The 18,771-nt window shown below is 43.1% G+C and overlaps 1 protein-coding gene across 1 annotated transcript; it reads left to right on the top strand.

Moving 5' to 3' along the window:
* The first annotated feature begins 1,311 nt into the window (after nucleotides 1-1,311).
* On the top strand, nucleotides 1,312-12,570 carry LOC139421629 (immunoglobulin lambda-1 light chain-like). Its single transcript, XM_071172695.1, has 4 exons — nucleotides 1,312-1,556; nucleotides 1,652-1,980; nucleotides 11,115-11,148; nucleotides 12,018-12,570. The coding sequence occupies exons 1-4, from the start codon at nucleotides 1,517-1,519 to the stop codon at nucleotides 12,341-12,343; spliced, it is 729 nt and encodes a 242-aa protein (XP_071028796.1). The 5' UTR covers nucleotides 1,312-1,516; the 3' UTR covers nucleotides 12,344-12,570.
* The last annotated feature ends 6,201 nt before the right edge of the window (nucleotides 12,571-18,771 follow it).

Genomic DNA, 18,771 nt, shown 5'->3' with positions numbered 1-18,771 from the left:
TAGAACTAGTATAGGATATTAAACTCCAGTTATGATTTGATGGAGGTAGAATATGAGTCAGGGATGAAGACAGGATCTCATATCGAGAAATGAGAGCAGCTGGTGATTGGTTAACTGTAGAGGCCCCTCCCTCTAGTCCTCTTTGGCTTGGTGATAGGTTAACTATAGAGGCCCCTCCCCCTGATCCTCCCTGTCTGTCTCCTTATAGGTGGGTCCTGCAGCCTCTCCTCTCCTCACACTCCAACCCTGCTCATCTCTCAGCTGGACAGTAAGGGCAGTTCACACCACACACTGACAACATGCTGGGGACACTCTGCACTCTCATCACTGCTCTAACATGTAAGGAATTTACTGTTTGTTCAATCTGAATCCAAAAACAATGCCAATGAAGTTTTACATTCGTGTATGATTAATTGTCTTAATAAATGGTGTGTTTCATTCCCACAGATGTCAGTTGCCAGAAAGCAGTGACACAGACACCTTCAGTACTGACTGTCAGTACAAAGGGGACCGCCACTTTTCACTGTGACATTACCAAAGGGGAGGGCAATGTTGTAAACTGGTATAAACAGGTTCCAGTAGGAGCTCCTCAGTATGTGTTAAGGTTTTACCATATTTGGAGTAGCTTTACCTCTTCCCCTCCTGATCAATATGGATCTGGTTTCTCCTCTGATCGTTTCACATCTAAAGCCACGTCTGATAAGGATTATCAGTTTATAATCAGTAATGTGGAGGAGACAGACTCAGCAGTGTATTACTGTCAGACTCAGAATGACTATCCTTATGCGCAAGTATCACAGTGATATACACCATGACAAAAACCTCCTCACCAAAACACTCACTTCTACTTTCAGATGTTCTGAATATAGACACTAACTGAATGTCAAGTCATCCTGAACCAGTGTGTCTGCAGTAGGATAACATTCCATGCTTGTGTTTTACACAAAACCCTTCACACATTTAGTATATTGTTGTCATTAACAATTACACCTAGTTGTCACAAAGCATGAATGATAAAGTGATATTCCAGAAGGTTCAGTCCTAACAGAAGACTCCATGTATCAGATAACCTCCATGATAGTCAGTCCCCTGGTTTACAGTAGAGACATATTACATCAACAGGCATTTAGTGATGTACTGTTAGTTCAGAACCCCACCATCAGGTCCAGATTACATTATTATAATGTTATTATCTATATTATGACATGCTGATTCTAACACAGCTCACATGAAACTAAAACTGATATTTCAGTGTAACCAAAATGATCCCATTTAGTTTTTGTTGGTCCAATTTAAAACATTGATATTTTTGATAGTTTAATAGTTAAAGTAATTTAAATTATTCAGAAAACCGTGTTCTCAGAAGCTGATAGGCTGAGATATAGAGGCCCCTCCCCCTGATCCTCCCTGTCTGTCTCCTTATAGGTGGGTCCTGCAGCCTCTCCCCTCCTCACACTCCAACCCTGCTCCTCTCTCAGCTGGACAGTAAGGGCCGTTCACACCACACACTGACAACATGCTGGGGACACTCTGCACTCTCATCACTGCTCTAACATGTAAGTTTCCATTAACGTTGATATTTTTACTTTTGAATCATACCTTATATATAGTTACATATACATGCCTCATGGTGAGTGTGATGTGTCAACAGGTGTTCATGGTGTCATTGTGTTGACCCAGAAGCCGTCTGTCCAGACCAAAACCACAGGAGAGGAGGTCACTATGGACTGTAACATTGGCAGATTTGATGGAAACTATGTCCATTGGTATAAACAGGTTCCTGGTGGGGTTCCTCAGTATGTTCTGAGCTTTACCCACGATGACAGTTCTTCTGAATATTATGGGCCAGGTTTCTCCTCTAGTCGGTTCAACTATAAATCCACCTCAGACTTAGATTATCAGTTCATCATTAAACAGGTAGAGGCAGGAGACTCAGCAGTGTATTACTGTCAGACACATGATGATTCTGCTGAAGAGTTCGTATCACAGTGATTTACACAATGACAAAAACCTCTGACTGCAACACTTCTGCTTTTTGACTGAGAGGGACAAGCCTTTAATCAGACGTGTCAGTTCAAGTGAATCAGTGATTTTTGATTACAATGAGATAAAGGATAATTCGAAGACATTGTCTGAACATCATCATCACCATCATCATCAACATCATCATCAAGTCAACACTGCATCGTATGGATAGTGCTTTAACTTCATAAGGACCAGACACCAACAGCAGAATATGATGCTATTATGTATACTGTTACTTCATAGAGAGAAACTCTAGAAAAGCCTGAGATGTTTGTAGAGAGAGTGAAGCTCTGTCTGAATGGGATGTTTCAGTTCCTGTCCTCTCAGTAATGAGAGTGAAGCTCTGTCTGAATGGGATGTTTCAGTTCCTGTCCTCTCAGTAGAGAGAGTGAAGCTCTGTCTGAATGGGATGTTTCAGTTTCTGTCCTCTCAGTAGTGAGAGTGAAGCTCTGTCTGAATGGGATGTTTCAGTTCCTGTCCTCTCAGTAGAGAGAGTAAAGCTCTGTCTGAATGGGATCTTTCAGTTCCTGTCCTCTCAGTAGAGAGAGTGAAGCTCTGTCTGAATGGGATGTTTAAGTTCCTGTCCTCTCAGTAGTGAGAGTGAAGCTCTGTCTGAATGGGATATTTCAGTTCCTGTCCTCTCAGTAGAGAGAGTGAAGCTCTGTCTGAATGGGATGGTTCAGTTCATGTCCTCTCAGTAGTGAGAGTGAAGCTCTGTCTGAATGGGATGTTTCAGTTCCTGTCCTCTCAGTAGAGAGAGTGAAGCTCTGTCTGAATGGGATGTTTCAGTTCCTGTCCTCTCAGTAGAGAGAGTGAAGCTCTGTCTGAATGGGATGTTTCAGTTCCTGTCCTCTCAGTAGTGAGAGTGAAGCTCTGTCTGAATGGGATGTTTCAGTTCCTGTCCTCTCAGTAGAGAGAGTGAAGCTCTGTCTGAATGGGATGGTTCAGTTCCTGTCCTCTCAGTAGTGAGAGTGAAGCTCTGTCTGAATGGGATGTTTCAGTTCCTGTCCTCTCAGTAGAGAGAGTGAAGCTCTGTCTGAATGGGATGTTTCAGTTACTGTCCTCTCAGTAGTGAGAGTGAAGCTCTGTCTGAATGGGATGGTTCAGTTCCTGTCCTCTCAGTAGTGAGAGTGAAGCTCTGTCTGAATGGGATGTTTCAGTTCCTGTCCTCTCAGTAGAGAGAGTGAAGCTCTGTCTGATTGGGATGTTTCAGTTCCTGTCCTCTCAGTAGAGAGAGTGAAGCTCTATCTGAGTGGGATGTTTCAGTTCCTGTCCTCTCAGTAGAGAGAGTGAAGCTCTGTCTGAATGGGATGGTTCAGTTCCTGTCCTCTCAGTAGAGAGAGTGAAGCTCTGTCATAATGGGATGTTTCAGTTACTGTCCTCTCAGTAGAGAGAGTGAAGCTCTGTCATAATGGGATGTTTCAGTTCCTGTCCTCTCAGTAGAGAGAGTGAAGCTCTGTCTGAATGGGATGTTTCAGTTCCTGTCCTCTCAGTAGAGAGAGTGGAGCTCTGTCTGAATGGGATGTTTCAGTTCCTGTCCTCTCAGTAGAGAGAGTGAAGCTCTGTCTGAATGGGATGGTTCAGTTCCTGTCCTCTCAGTAGAGAGAGTGAAGCTCTGTCTGAATGGGATGTTTCAGTTACTGTCCTCTCAGTAGAGAGAGTGAAGCTCTGTCTGAATGGGATGTTTCAGTTCCTGTCCTCTCAGTAGAGAGAGTGAAGCTCTGTCTGAATGGGATGTTTCAGTTGCTGTCCTCTCAGTAGTGAGAGTGAAGCTCTGTCTGAATGGGATGTTTCAGTTCCTGTCCTCTCAGTAGAGAGAGTGAAGCTCTGTCTGAATGGGATGTTTCAGTTCCTGTCCTCCCAGTAGAGAGAGTGAAGCTCTGTCTGAATGGGATGTTTCAGTTCCTGTCCTCTCAGTAGAGAGAGTGAAGCTCTGTCTGAATGGGATGTTTCAGTTCCTGTCCTCTCAGTAGAGAGAGTGAAGCTCTGTCTGAATGGGATGTTTCAGTTCCTGTCCTCTCAGTAGAGAGTGAAGCTCTGTCTGAATGGGATATTTCAGTTCCTGTCCTCTCAGTAGAGAGAGTGAAGCTCTGGCTGAATGGGATGTTTCAGTTCCTGTCCTCTCAGTAGAGAGTGAAGCTCTGTCTGAATGGGATGTTTCAGTTCCGTCTTCTCAGTAGAGAGAGTGAAGCTCTGTCTGAATGGGATGTTTCAGTTCCTGTCCTCTCAGTAGTGAGTGAAACTCTGTCTGAATGGGATGTTTCAGTTCCTGTCCTCCCAGTAGAGAGAGTGAAGCTCTGTCTGAATGGGATGTTTCAGTTCCTGTCCTCTCAGTAGTGAGAGTGAAGCTCTGTCTGAATGGGATGGTTCAGTTCCTGTCCTCTCAGTAGAGAGAGTGAAGCTCTGTCATAATGGGATGTTTCAGTTACTGTCCTCTCAGTAGAGAGAGTGAAGCTCTGTCATAATGGGATGTTTCAGTTATTGTCCTCTCAGTAGAGAGAGTGAAGCTCTGTCTGAATGGGATGTTTCAGTTCCTGTCCTCTCAGTAGAGAGAGTGAAGCTCTGTCTGAATGGGATGTTTCAGTTCCTGTCCTCTCAGTAGAGAGAGTGAAGCTCTGTCTGAATGGGATGTTTCAGTTACTGTCCTCTCAGTAGAGAGAGTGAAGCTCTGTCTGAATGGGATGTTTCAGTTCCTGTCCTCTCAGTAGAGAGAGTGAAGCTCTGTCTGAATGGGATGTTTCAGTTCCTGTCCTCTCAGTAGAGAGAGTGAAGCTCTGTCTGAATGGGATGTTTCAGTTCCTGTCCTCTCAGTAGAGAGAGTGAAGCTCTGTCTGAATGGGATGTTTCAGTTGCTGTCCTCTCAGTAGTGAGAGTGAAGCTCTGTCTGAATGGGATGTTTCAGTTCCTGTCCTCTCAGTAGAGAGAGTGAAGCTCTGTCTGAATGGGATGTTTCAGTTCCTGTCCTCCCAGTAGAGAGAGTGAAGCTCTGTCTGAATGGGATGTTTCAGATCCTGTCCTCTCAGTAGAGAGAGTGAAGCTCTGTCTGAATGGGATGTTTCAGTTCCTGTCCTCTCAGTAGAGAGAGTGAAGCTCTGTCCTAATGGGATGTTTCAGTTGCTGTCCTCTCAGTAGTGAGAGTGAAGCACTGTCTGAATGGGATGTTTCAGTTCCTGTCCTCTCAGTAGAGAGTGAAGCTCTGTCTGAATGGGATATTTCAGTTCCTGTCCTCTCAGTAGAGAGAGTGAAGCTCTGTCTGAATGGGATGTTTCAGTTCCTGTCCTCTCAGTAGAGAGTGAAGCTCTGTCTGAATGGGATGTTTCAGTTCCGTCTTCTCAGTAGAGAGAGTGAAGCTCTGGCTGAATGGGATGTTTCAGTTCCTGTCCTCTCAGTAGAGAGTGAAGCTCTGTCTGAATGGGATGTTTCAGTTCCGTCTTCTCAGTAGAGAGAGTGAAGCTCTGTCTGAATGGGATGTTTCAGTTCCTGTCCTCTCAGTAGTGAGTGAAACTCTGTCTGAATGGGATGTTTCAGTTCCTGTCCTCCCAGTAGAGAGAGTGAAGCTCTGTCTGAATGGGATGTTTCAGTTCCTGTCCTCTCAGTAGTGAGAGTGAAGCTCTGTCTGAATGGGATGGTTCAGTTCCTGTCCTCTCAGTAGAGAGAGTGAAGCTCTGTCATAATGGGATGTTTCAGTTACTGTCCTCTCAGTAGAGAGAGTGAAGCTCTGTCATAATGGGATGTTTCAGTTATTGTCCTCTCAGTAGAGAGAGTGAAGCTCTGTCTGAATGGGATGTTTCAGTTCCTGTCCTCTCAGTAGAGAGAGTGAAGCTCTGTCTGAATGGGATGTTTCAGTTCCTGTCCTCTCAGTAGAGAGAGTGAAGCTCTGTCTGAATGGGATGTTTCAGTTACTGTCCTCTCAGTAGAGAGAGTGAAGCTCTGTCTGAATGGGATGTTTCAGTTCCTGTCCTCTCAGTAGAGAGAGTGAAGCTCTGTCTGAATGGGATGTTTCAGTTCCTGTCCTCTCAGTAGAGAGAGTGAAGCTCTGTCTGAATGGGATGTTTCAGTTCCTGTCCTCTCAGTAGAGAGAGTGAAGCTCTGTCTGAATGGGATGTTTCAGTTGCTGTCCTCTCAGTAGTGAGAGTGAAGCTCTGTCTGAATGGGATGTTTCAGTTCCTGTCCTCTCAGTAGAGAGAGTGAAGCTCTGTCTGAATGGGATGTTTCAGTTCCTGTCCTCCCAGTAGAGAGAGTGAAGCTCTGTCTGAATGGGATGTTTCAGATCCTGTCCTCTCAGTAGAGAGAGTGAAGCTCTGTCTGAATGGGATGTTTCAGTTCCTGTCCTCTCAGTAGAGAGAGTGAAGCTCTGTCCTAATGGGATGTTTCAGTTGCTGTCCTCTCAGTAGTGAGAGTGAAGCACTGTCTGAATGGGATGTTTCAGTTCCTGTCCTCTCAGTAGAGAGTGAAGCTCTGTCTGAATGGGATATTTCAGTTCCTGTCCTCTCAGTAGAGAGAGTGAAGCTCTGTCTGAATGGGATGTTTCAGTTCCTGTCCTCTCAGTAGAGAGTGAAGCTCTGTCTGAATGGGATGTTTCAGTTCCGTCTTCTCAGTAGAGAGAGTGAAGCTCTGTCTGAATGGGATGTTTCAGTTCCTGTCCTCTCAGTAGTGAGTGAAACTCTGTTTGAATGGGGTGTTTCAGTTCATGTCCTCCCAGTAGAGAGAGTGAAGCTCTGTCTGAATGGGATGTTTCAGTTACTGTCCTCTCAGTAGAGAGAGTGAAGCTCTGTCTGAATGGGATGTTTCAGTTCCTGTCCTCTCAGTAGAGAGAGTGAAGCTCTGTCTGAATGGGATGTTTCAGTTCCTGTCCTCTCAGTAGTGAGAGTGAAGCTCTGTCTGAATGGGATGTTTCAGTTCCTGTCCTCTCAGTAGAGAGAGTGAAGCTCTGTCTGAATGGGATGGTTCAGTTCCTGTCCTCTCAGTAGTGAGAGTGAAGCTCTGTCTGAATGGGATGTTTCAGTTCCTGTCCTCTCAGTAGAGAGAGTGAAGCTCTGTCATAATGGGATGTTTCAGTTACTGTCCTCTCAGTAGTGAAAGTGAAGCTCTGTCTGAATGGGATGGTTCAGTTCCTGTCCTCTCAGTAGTGAGAGTGAAGCTCTGTCTGAATGGGATGTTTCAGTTCCTGTCCTCTCAGTAGAGAGAGTGAAGCTCTGTCTGATTGGGATGTTTCAGTTCCTGTCCTCTCAGTAGAGAGAGTGAAGCTCTATCTGAGTGGGATGTTTCAGTTCCTGTCCTCTCAGTAGAGAGAGTGAAGCTCTGTCTGAATGGGATGGTTCAGTTCCTGTCCTCTCAGTAGAGAGAGTGAAGCTCTGTCATAATGGGATGTTTCAGTTCCTGTCCTCTCAGTAGAGAGAGTGAAGCTCTGTCTGAATGGGATGTTTCAGTTGCTGTCCTCTCAGTAGTGAGAGTGAAGATCTGTCTGAATGGGATGTTTCAGTTCCTGTCCTCTCAGTAGAGAGAGTGAAGCTCTGTCTGAATGGGATGTTTCAGTTCCTGTCCTCTCAGTAGAGAGAGTGAAGCTCTGTCTGAATGGGATGTTTCAGTTCCTGTCCTCTCAGTAGTGAGAGTGAAGCTCTGTCTGAATGGGATGTTTCAGTTCCTGTCCTCTCAGTAGAGAGAGTGAAGCTCTGTCTGAATGGGATGGTTCAGTTCCTGTCCTCTCAGTAGTGAGAGTGAAGCTCTGTCTGAATGGGATGTTTCAGTTCCTGTCCTCTCAGTAGAGAGAGTGAAGCTCTGTCATAATGGGATGTTTCAGTTACTGTCCTCTCAGTAGTGAAAGTGAAGCTCTGTCTGAATGGGATGGTTCAGTTCCTGTCCTCTCAGTAGTGAGAGTGAAGCTCTGTCTGAATGGGATGTTTCAGTTCCTGTCCTCTCAGTAGAGAGAGTGAAGCTCTGTCTGATTGGGATGTTTCAGTTCCTGTCCTCTCAGTAGAGAGAGTGAAGCTCTATCTGAGTGGGATGTTTCAGTTCCTATCCTCTCAGTAGAGAGAGTGAAGCTCTGTCTGAATGGGATGGTTCAGTTCCTGTCCTCTCAGTAGAGAGAGTGAAGCTCTGTCATAATGGGATGTTTCAGTTCCTGTCCTCTCAGTAGAGAGAGTGAAGCTCTGTCTGAATGGGATGTTTCAGTTCCTGTCCTCTCAGTAGAGAGAGTGAAGCTCTGTCTGAATGGGATGTTTCAGTTCCTGTCCTCTCAGTAGAGAGAGTGAAGCTCTGTCTGAATGGGATGTTTCAGTTGCTGTCCTCTCAGTAGTGAGAGTGAAGCACTGTCTGAATGGGATGTTTCAGTTCCTGTCCTCTCAGTAGAGAGTGAAGCTCTGTCTGAATGGGATATTTCAGTTCCTGTCCTCTCAGTAGAGAGAGTGAAGCTCTGTCTGAATGGGATGTTTCAGTTCCTGTCCTCTCAGTAGAGAGAGTGAAGCTCTGTCATAATGGGATGTTTCAGTTACTGTCCTCTCAGTAGTGAAAGTGAAGCTCTGTCTGAATGGGATGTTTCAGTTCCTGTCCTCTCAGTAGAGAGAGTGAAGCTCTGTCATAATGGGATGTTTCAGTTACTGTCCTCTCAGTAGTGAAAGTGAAGCTCTGTCTGAATGGGATGGTTCAGTTCCTGTCCTCTCAGTAGTGAGAGTGAAGCTCTGTCTGAATGGGATGTTTCAGTTCCTGTCCTCTCAGTAGAGAGATTGAAGCTCTGTCTGATTGGGATGTTTCAGTTCCTGTCCTCTCAGTAGAGAGAGTGAAGCTCTATCTGAGTGGGATGTTTCAGTTCCTATCCTCTCAGTAGAGAGAGTGAAGCTCTGTCTGAATGGGATGGTTCAGTTCCTGTCCTCTCAGTAGAGAGAGTGAAGCTCTGTCATAATGGGATGTTTCAGTTCCTGTCCTCTCAGTAGAGAGAGTGAAGCTCTGTCTGAATGGGATGTTTCAGTTCCTGTCCTCTCAGTAGAGAGAGTGAAGCTCTGTCTGAATGGGATGTTTCAGTTCCTGTCCTCTCAGTAGAGAGAGTGAAGCTCTGTCTGAATGGGATGTTTCAGTTGCTGTCCTCTCAGTAGTGAGAGTGAAGCACTGTCTGAATGGGATGTTTCAGTTCCTGTCCTCTCAGTAGAGAGTGAAGCTCTGTCTGAATGGGATATTTCAGTTCCTGTCCTCTCAGTAGAGAGAGTGAAGCTCTGTCTGAATGGGATGTTTCAGTTCCTGTCCTCTCAGTAGAGAGTGAAGCTCTGTCTGAATGGGATGTTTCAGTTCCGTCTTCTCAGTAGAGAGAGTGAAGCTCTGTCTGAATGGGATGTTTCAGTTCCTGTCCTCTCAGTAGTGAGTGAAACTCTGTTTGAATGGGATGTTTCAGTTCCTGTCCTCCCAGTAGAGAGAGTGAAGCTCTGTCTGAATGGGATGTTTCAGTTACTGTCCTCTCAGTAGAGAGAGTGAAGCTCTGTCTGAATGGGATGTTTCAGTTCCTGTCCTCTCAGTAGAGAGAGTGAAGCTCTGTCTGAATGGGATGTTTCAGTTCCTGTCCTCTCAGTAGTGAGAGTGAAGCTCTGTCTGAATGGGACGTTTCAGTTCCTGTCCTCTCAGTAGAGAGAGTGAAGCTCTGTCTGAATGGGATGGTTCAGTTCCTGTCCTCTCAGTAGTGAGAGTGAAGCTCTGTCTGAATGGGATGTTTCAGTTCCTGTCCTCTCAGTAGAGAGAGTGAAGCTCTGTCATAATGGGATGTTTCAGTTACTGTCCTCTCAGTAGTGAGAGTGAAGCTCTGTCTGAATGGGATGGTTCAGTTCCTGTCCTCTCAGTAGTGAGAGTGAAGCTCTGTCTGAATGGGATGTTTCAGTTCCTGTCCTCTCAGTAGAGAGAGTGAAGCTCTGTCTGATTGGGATGTTTCAGTTCCTGTCCTCTCAGTAGAGAGAGTGAAGCTCTATCTGAGTGGGATGTTTCAGTTCCTGTCCTCTCAGTAGAGAGAGTGAAGCTCTGTCTGAATGGGATGGTTCAGTTCCTGTCCTCTCAGTAGAGAGAGTGAAGCTCTGTCATAATGGGATGTTTCAGTTACTGTCCTCTCAGTAGAGAGAGTGAAGCTCTGTCATAATGGGATGTTTCAGTTGCTGTCCTCTCAGTAGAGAGAGTGAAGCTCTGTCTGAATGGGATGTTTCAGTTCCTGTCCTCTCAGTAGAGAGAGTGAAGCTCTGTCTGAATGGGATGTTTCAGTTCCTGTCGTCTCAGTAGAGAGAGTGAAGCTCTGTCTGAATGGGATGTTTCAGTTACTGTCCTCTCAGTAGAGAGAGTGAAGCTCTGTCTGAATGGGATGTTTCAGTTACTGTCCTCTCAGTAGAGAGAGTGAAGCTCTGTCTGAATGGGATGTTTCAGTTCCTGTCCTCTCAGTAGAGAGAGTGAAGCTCTGTCTGAATGGGATGTTTCAGTTGCTGTCCTCTCAGTAGTGAGAGTGAAGCTCTGTCTGAATGGGATGTTTCAGTTCCTGTCCTCTCAGTAGAGAGAGTGAAGCTCTGTCTGAATTGGATGTTTCAGTTGCTGTCCTCTCATTAGTGAGAGTGAAGCTCTGTCTGAATGGGATGTTTCAGTTCCTGTCCTCTCAGTAGAGAGTGAGGCTCTGTCTGAATGGGATGTTTCAGTTCCTGTCCTCTCAGTAGAGAGAGTGAAGCTCTGTCTGAATGGGATGTTTCAGTTCCTGTCCTCTCAGTAGAGAGAGTGAAGCTCTGTCTGAATGGGATGTTTCAGTTCCTGTCCTCTCAGTAGAGAGAGTGAAGCTCTGTCTGAATGGGATGTTTCAGTTCCTGTCCTCTCAGTAGAGAGAGTGAAGCTCTGTCTGAATGGGATGTTTCAGTTCCTGTCCTCTCAGTAGAGAGAGTGAAGCTCTGTCTGAATGGGATGGTTCAGTTCCTGTCCTCTCAGTAGAGAGAGTGAAGCTCTGTCTGAATGGGATGTTTCAGTTACTGTCCTCTCAGTAGAGAGAGTGAAGCTCTGTCTGAATGGGATGTTTCAGTTACTGTCCTCTCAGTAGAGAGTGAGGAGGTTATTGTACGGCTGTGTAAACAAACTGAATCACTGTGGTATTCGGACCAGGAACCAAGCTCATTGTCACTGGTGAGTTCCCTTTATTTTAACCTTATGTGTTTTGTTTTCAAGGCTTTTTGTAATACGTAATAGTTAATAGAATTACATATTGAACATTATATTCTTCTTTCATATTTATTTAGTCTAAATAACCTACTTTGTGGACTGATTATCAAGAGTCATGAACACCATGTGACATCTTCATAGACTACAGTACATCTGTAGTTGTTGATTTCACATTTAAACTTAAAAAACATGATGGACTATTTGACCATGTAGGTTACTGCTGTCACTTGACAACAATACTCCTTTATAATGTCTCATACAATAATCATCTATTTACTCAGAGGTAGATTTGGATGTGAAGTCAACATAAAGTTGTATCAACCTTTAAGGTATTGGTCCCACGTTATATTAAATAATGATAAAACCATGTATATGGTAGTTACACAATGTTGCTACATGATTCATTACATTGCAGGCTACTACATTACAGTTGGTAACTCTGTTTCCTGGGTGACTAGTAGTAGGATGTATGTTTGATTGTATCCCTCATTCAGCACATCTGACTACTTGATTATGTTTAAACGTAGAGATCTGAACTCATTATCCACTTGTACAGAAATCTGCTTCACCTCTGAAAAGTCACATATGGAGAGTTACTTAGAAAGTTTAAAACTAAGACCAGGTACAAACAGAGATTTGTGAGTAACATGTAACGATATAATTACATGGTTTTAGTGCCTTTTAATTTATGAGCACAACATGTTAATTGTTTGTAGCCTTTGAGAAAACGTTATATTTTTTATTCTACAGTATAATCACACAACCCCGTTTCATTCTACTAACTTATCAAATGATTTTGCGTAATATTTATTATGCTCATTCCATTGGTCCAGACTCTACCCTCCCTCCGCCTGTCTTGACCATCCTCCCTCCGTCCAGTGAAGAGTTGAAGTCCAGCAAAGTCACCCTGGTGTGTCTGGCCAGTCAGATGGCCATGGGCTACGCCGATGTCAGCTGGACAGCGGGAGGGAATCCGGTCACCGGCGGCATCGCTACGAGTGGCCCGGTGCCTCAAGCCGACAAGACGTTCCAGCTCAGCAGCTGTCTGACCGTTGACACGTCAGAATGGAACCAGGACAAAGTGTTCTCGTGTAAAGTCACCGCGGGATCCAAGTTCGCTGAGAAAGACATCAAGAAGTCTGAATGCAGCACTGAATAGCCTGAGATCCATTGTAATGTCCATTTCATATTCTACATCACTTTTCAAGTTATTGTTAACGCATTAAAATGTTTAACCTGCATATTTACATTATGTTCCATAAAAGATAAATAGCTAATCATACTGATATCATAGGCTATATGATAAGTAGACTTGTTATATTTGAAATGGGTTGTTTCGCAGATGTATAATAGAGGAATAGTTAAAGCTTTGCTGTATTGTGGATATTCAATAAAGAACATTCTAAAGAACAAGTGTTTGTATTAGAGCATGTTGATGAACATCAGTGTTAGCAGCTCTACATGAGGGGGAGTTTAACTGAGCTCAAATAGAGCAGCCTGCTCTCTGACTTTAGTCCAGATGCAGAAATAGTTGATCTAGATATCCAGGATGTAGGGCAGGTTTACTGTAATGTTAATGAATAACCAGAGATGGACCACAAGTTTAGTTTATATTAAAACTTCACATTATTGAGAACCTTTCATTAGTGTGATATGATTGTATTATAAGAACATTATGAAAGTACCTATTTAATAATCTTCCATATCTATTTAAAATAGTTGATTTGAAAAGGAAACTCGATTATTTCCTAGGCAATATTTGCTTGTACTTTTCACTGTATGAAGAATTTAAACAACAGTACCCTAGCATGATAAATTCAAAATATTCATAGTTTATATTCAATAGTGTTATAAACCTACGTCTTACTATAATGTACGTTAACATTTGACTCATGACTCTTTTCTCTCCGTACATCTTTGCCAGCAGGGGGAAAGAGAAGAGTTATAATATTATAATATGCTTCCACCTTGTGGCTCAAACTGTTGTATTTCATTATAGTTGTATTTCATTATAGTTGTATTTCATTATAGTTGTATTTCATTATAGTTGTATTTCATTGTAATAATTACCAGAATAAATCCATCACGCAGTTTCAAATCAATCACAAATGATAACGTTATTTAAAGTTAGTGTACAATATCTGTGTTGTCAGTACAAATCTCTCCTCAGTTCTGTGTTGGTCTGGTTCAGAGAGGAGTGTAGTGATGTAGTTGAGACTAAATCAGTCTAACTAAGGTTTAGGGACCCTCCTTCCTCAGAGAGGAGTGTAGTGATGTCTTTGAGACTAAATCAGTCTAACTAAGGTTTAGGGACCCTGCTTCCTCTGGTCTTAGTGGATGGGTGTAGTGGAGAGACTATATCAGTCTAATCAAGGTTTAGGGACCCTCCTTCCTCAGAGAGGAGTGTAGTCATGTCGTTGAGACTAAATAAGTCTAACTAAGGTTTAGGAACCCTCCTTCCTCTGGTCTTAGTGGATGGGTGTTGTGGAGAGACTATATCTGTCTAACTAAGGTTTTAGGGACCCTCCTTCATCTAGTACTAGTGGATGGGTGTAGTAGAGAGACTATATCAGTCTAACTAAAGTTTAGGGACCCTCCTTCATCTAGTACTAGTGGATGGGTGTAGTAGTAGAGAGACTATATCTGTCTAACTAAGGTTTAGGTACCCTCCTTCATCTAGTACTAGTGGATGGGTGTAGTAGTAGAGAGACTATATCTGTCTAACTAAGGTGTGTCACGCCCTGGCCTTAGTTCTCTTTGTTTTCTTTATTATTTTGGTTAGGTCAGGGTGTGACATGGGCGATTTATGTGTTTTGTCTGGTCCATGGGGTTTTGTATGTTTATGGGGTGTCCCTAGTCTAGGTGTTTATATAAGTCTATGGTTGCCTAGATTGGTTCTCAATTAGAGGAAGGTTGGGAATCATATTTAGGCAGCCATGTTCTTTGGGTATTTTGTGGGTGGTTGTCTTCTGTCTTTGTGTCTATGCTCCAGATAGGACTGTTTCTGTTTTTCACATTTGTTGTTTTGTATTTTGTAGTGTTCACATGTATGGTCTTGATTAAACATGTTGAACTCTAACCACGCTGCATTTTGGTCCTCCTCTCCTTCAACGGAAGAAAATCGTTACAAGGTTTAGGGACCCTCCTTCCTCTGGTCCTCATGAACCCTTGTCCTGCTCCATTTTCTCTCTGTGTGTCCTCATCTGGTTCTTTACATCTGTCCTCGTTGGTACCCTCACTCTAAGTCTGGTCTTGTTCACATTGGGGAGAATCCTAACTAGCAGTCCAGTCACATTTTCACTTAGTCTCCCATTGGCATCAATGCATGACTAAGTAAAGATTCACCTTAATTAGAAGTTAGGATTCACACCATCCTGCCTCAGTGATCAGAATAGACTCTGCAGTTCTGTCAAAGTCCACCAGAGGAGGATGTAGGACCACCAATAATGACTGAGGAAAGATCTACATGTACTTTACAACAGGAACAGCTGTCTGTAGACCACTGGTTTCAGTCCCACCCAAAGACCAGCTGGTGGTTTCATATCTACTATCTCTAGTTATCAGAGTCACTCACCAGGGTCGTGTTCTAGTTCTGACACTGAGTTACAGGCAGTGATGTGTTGCTCTCTTTCTCCCCCAGGACACACCTGCTTCCCCTCCTCCTCTCCTTATTTATAGCTTCATGTAAATTAAGGGGTTGTTTTATCTCCTCTCAGAACTGTGTGGGGGGAGGGGGGAGTTAGGGGGGTTTGCAGGTGACCAGAGGAGTGGACTGAAACTGAAAATGTTTCCCAAATGGCACTATATTCCCTTTATAGTGTACTACTTTTGACAAAGGCCCATTAGGTTCTGGTCAACAGTAGTGCACTATAAGGGGAATAGGGAGACATCCTAAGTACCTCATCATTGTGTTGGTCTTGTGTAGAACTAGTGTAGGATAATAAACTACAGACATGGTTTGATGGAGGTAGGAGATTAGATACCTCATCATAATGTTGGTCTTGTGTAGAACTAGTGTAGGATATTAAACTACAGACATGATTGATGGAGGTAGAATATGAGTCAGTGAAGAAGACAGGATCTCATGTAGAACAATGATCATACTAGTCTCTCATATATTATGGTTACTTTGATCATTCAGAAAAATTACAGTGAAAAATAATAATAACAATCAACAATGAGAGTAGCTGGTGGTAGGTTGATTGCAGAGGCCCCGCCCTCTAGTTATCCATGGCTTGGTGATTGGTTAACTATAGAGGCCCCTCCCCCTGATCCTCCCTGTCTGTCTCCTTATAGGTGGGTCCTGCAGCCTCTTCTCTCCTCACACTCCAACCCTGCTCATCTCTCAGCTGGACAGTAAGGGCCGTTCACACAACACACTGACAACATGCTGGGGACACTCTGCACTCTCATCACTGCTCTAACATGTAAGGAATTTACTATATGTTCAACATGAATCAAAGAAAGCCATTAGAAGTTGTTAATTCATGTTTGATTAAATGTCTTAAATTGTATTTCATTCCCACAGATGTCAATTGCCAGAAAGCAGTGACACAGACACCTTCAGTACTGACTGTCAGTACAAAGGGGACTGCTACTTTTCACTGTGACATCACCAAAGATGAAAGAAATTATGTAAACTGGTATAAACAGGTTCCAGGAGGAGCTCCTCAGTATGTGTTAAGGTTTCACCGTACTGACGCCTCCCCTGATGAATATGGTTCTGGTTTCTCCTCTGATCGTTTCACATCTAAAGCCACATCTGATAAGGATTATCAGTTTACAATCAGTAATGTGGTGGAGACAGACTCAGCAGTGTATTACTGTCAGACTCAGAATGACTCTCCTTTTGCGCAAGTATCACAGTGATATACACCATGACAAAAACCTCCTCCCCAAATACACTCACTTCTGCTTTATGCATGGCAGAGGGGTGAACTCTAAGAAACAGCAGTTGAAGTTGGTCAGTGATTATTACAACAATACATACAGTGCCTTGCGAAAGTATTCGGCCCCCTTGAACCTTGCGACCTTTTGCCACATTTCAGGCTTCAAACATAAAGATATAAAACTGTATATTTTTTTTGTGAAGAATCAACAACAAGTGGGACACAATCATGAAGTGGAACGACATTTATTGGATATTTCAAACTTTTTTAACAAATCAAAAACTGAAAAATTGGGCGTGCAAAATTATTCAGCCCCTTTACTTTCAGTGCAGCAAACTCTCTCCAGAAGTTCAGTGAGGATCTCTGAATGATCCAATGTTGACCTAAATGACTGATGATGATAAATACAATCCACCTGTGTGTAATCAAGTCTCCGTATAAATGCACCTGCACTGTGATAGTCTCAGAGGTCCGTTAAAAGCGCAGAGAGCATCATGAAGAACAAGGAACACACCAGGCAGGTCCGAGATACTGTTGTGAAGAAGTTTAAAGCCGGATTTGGATACAAAAAGATTTCCCAAGCTTTAAACTTCCCAAGGAGCATTGTGCAAGCGATAATATTGAAATGGAAGGAGTATCAGACCACTGCAAATCTACCAAGACCTGGCCGTCCCTCTAAACTTCCAGCTCATACAAGGAGAAGACTGATCAGAGATGCAGCCAAGAGGCCCATGATCACTCTGGATGAACTGCAGAGATCTACAGCTGAGGTGGGAGACTCTGTCCATAGGACAACAATCAGTTGTGGCCTTTATGGAAGAGTGGCAAGAAGAAAGCCATTTCTTAAAGATATCCATAAAAAGTGTTGTTTAAAGTTTGCCACAAGCCACCTGGGAGACACACCAAACATGTGGAAGAAGGTGCTCTGGTCAGATGAAACCAAAATTGAACTTTTTGGCAACAATGCAAAACGTTATGTTTGGCGTAAAAGCAACACAGCTCACACCATCCCCACTGTCAAACATGGTGGTGGCAGCATCATGGTTTTGGCCTGCTTTTCTTCAGCAGGGACAGGGAAGATGATTACAATTGTTTGGAAGATGGATGGAGCCAAATACAGGACCATTCTGGAAGAAAACCTGATTGAGTCTGCAAAAGACCTGAGACTGGGATGGAGATTTGTCTTCCAACAAGACAATGATCCAAAACATAAAGCAAAATCTACAATGGAATGGTTCAATAATAAACATATCCAGGTGTTAGAATGGCCAAGTCAAAGTCCAGACCTGAATCCAATCGAGAATCTGTGGAAAGAACTGAAAACTGCTGTTCACAAATGCTCTCCATCCAACCTCACTGAGCTCGAGCTGTTTTGCAAGGAGGAATGGGAAACAATTTCAGTCTCTCGATGTGCAAAACTGATAGAGACATACCCCAAGCGACTTACAGCTGTAATCGCAGAAAAAGGTGGCGCTACAAAGTATTAACTTAAGGGGGCTGAATCATTTTGCACGCCCAATTTTTCAGTTTTTGATTTGTTAAAAAAGTTTGAAATATCCAATAAATGTCGTTCCACTTCATGATTGTGTCCAACTTGTTGTTGATTCTTCACAAAAAAATACAGTTTTATATCTTTATGTTTGAAGCCTGAAATGTGGCAAAAGGTCGCAAAGTTCAAGGGGGCCGAATACTTTCGCAAGGCACTGTACATGTCACAATGGGAGATCTGGTAATGGAAGAACCATCCATCCCTGCATGTCAACAAGATTATAAGAAGACATCGTCTGAAAGGAAATGAATGTTGTCTTTCTTGTTGTGATCATCATCATCATCATCATCATCATCATCATCAACATCATCATCACCAACATCACCAGCATCACAACCATCATCATCACCATCATCATCATCACCACCACCATCATCATCACAACCAACATCATCATCATATCAAGACTGAATCATATGGATAGTACTTTAACTCAGACTGAATCATATGGATAGTACTTTAACTCAGACTGAATCATATGGATAGTACTTTAACTCAGACTGAATCATATGGATAGTACTTTAACTCAGACTGAATCATATGGATAGTACTTTAACTCAGACTGAATCATATGGATAGTACTTTAACTCAGACTGAATCATATGGATAGTACTTTAACTCAGACTGAATCATATGGATAGTACTTAAACTCAGACTGAATCATATGGATAGTACTTTAACTCAGACTGAATCATATGGATAGTACTTTAACTCAGACTGAATCATATGGATAGTACTTTAACTCAGACTGAATCATATGGATAGTACTTTAACTCAGACTGAATCATATGGATAGTACTTTAACTCATGGATTTGTATTTGTATTCCAGGTATTTGTATTTATTATGGATCCCCATTAGCTCTTCCTGGGGTCCGGCAAAATTAAGGAAGTTATTTGCCTTATGTAGCCCCTCCCACTTGACCCAGTTCCATTCGAAAGCAATTGTGTTTGTGTTTCCGTTTTTCAACTACCTTCAATGCTAGCGAATTACCTCAGAGCGCTGGCTAGCTAATAATTTAAAAACGTGCATCATTAACACATTTTAACAAATTAACAAAAACCAAACATGGCTCACATTTGGGAACACACACAAATGGCTCTTCGGGGGTCGGATGGTATCACCGTACCCCAGCCATCCATGATTAATA

Source organism: Oncorhynchus clarkii, chromosome 12 (assembly GCF_045791955.1).
Source record: "Oncorhynchus clarkii lewisi isolate Uvic-CL-2024 chromosome 12, UVic_Ocla_1.0, whole genome shotgun sequence".
NCBI lineage: Eukaryota > Metazoa > Chordata > Actinopteri > Salmoniformes > Salmonidae > Oncorhynchus > Oncorhynchus clarkii.
The sequence above is the reverse complement of the archived record's forward strand: the minus strand, read 5'-3'. Positions and strand labels throughout refer to the sequence as shown.

Bases quoted from the DNA above. Each gene is read 5' to 3' on its own strand.
- LOC139421629 (XM_071172695.1), top strand. From the start codon at position 1,517: ATGCTGGGGACACTCTGCACTCTCATCACTGCTCTAACAT. The intron at 1,557-1,651 runs GTAAGTTTCCAT...ATGTGTCAACAG, and splicing joins TCTCATCACTGCTCTAACAT to GTGTTCATGGTGTCATTGTG. The intron at 11,149-12,017 runs GTGAGTTCCCTT...CCATTGGTCCAG, and splicing joins AACCAAGCTCATTGTCACTG to ACTCTACCCTCCCTCCGCCT.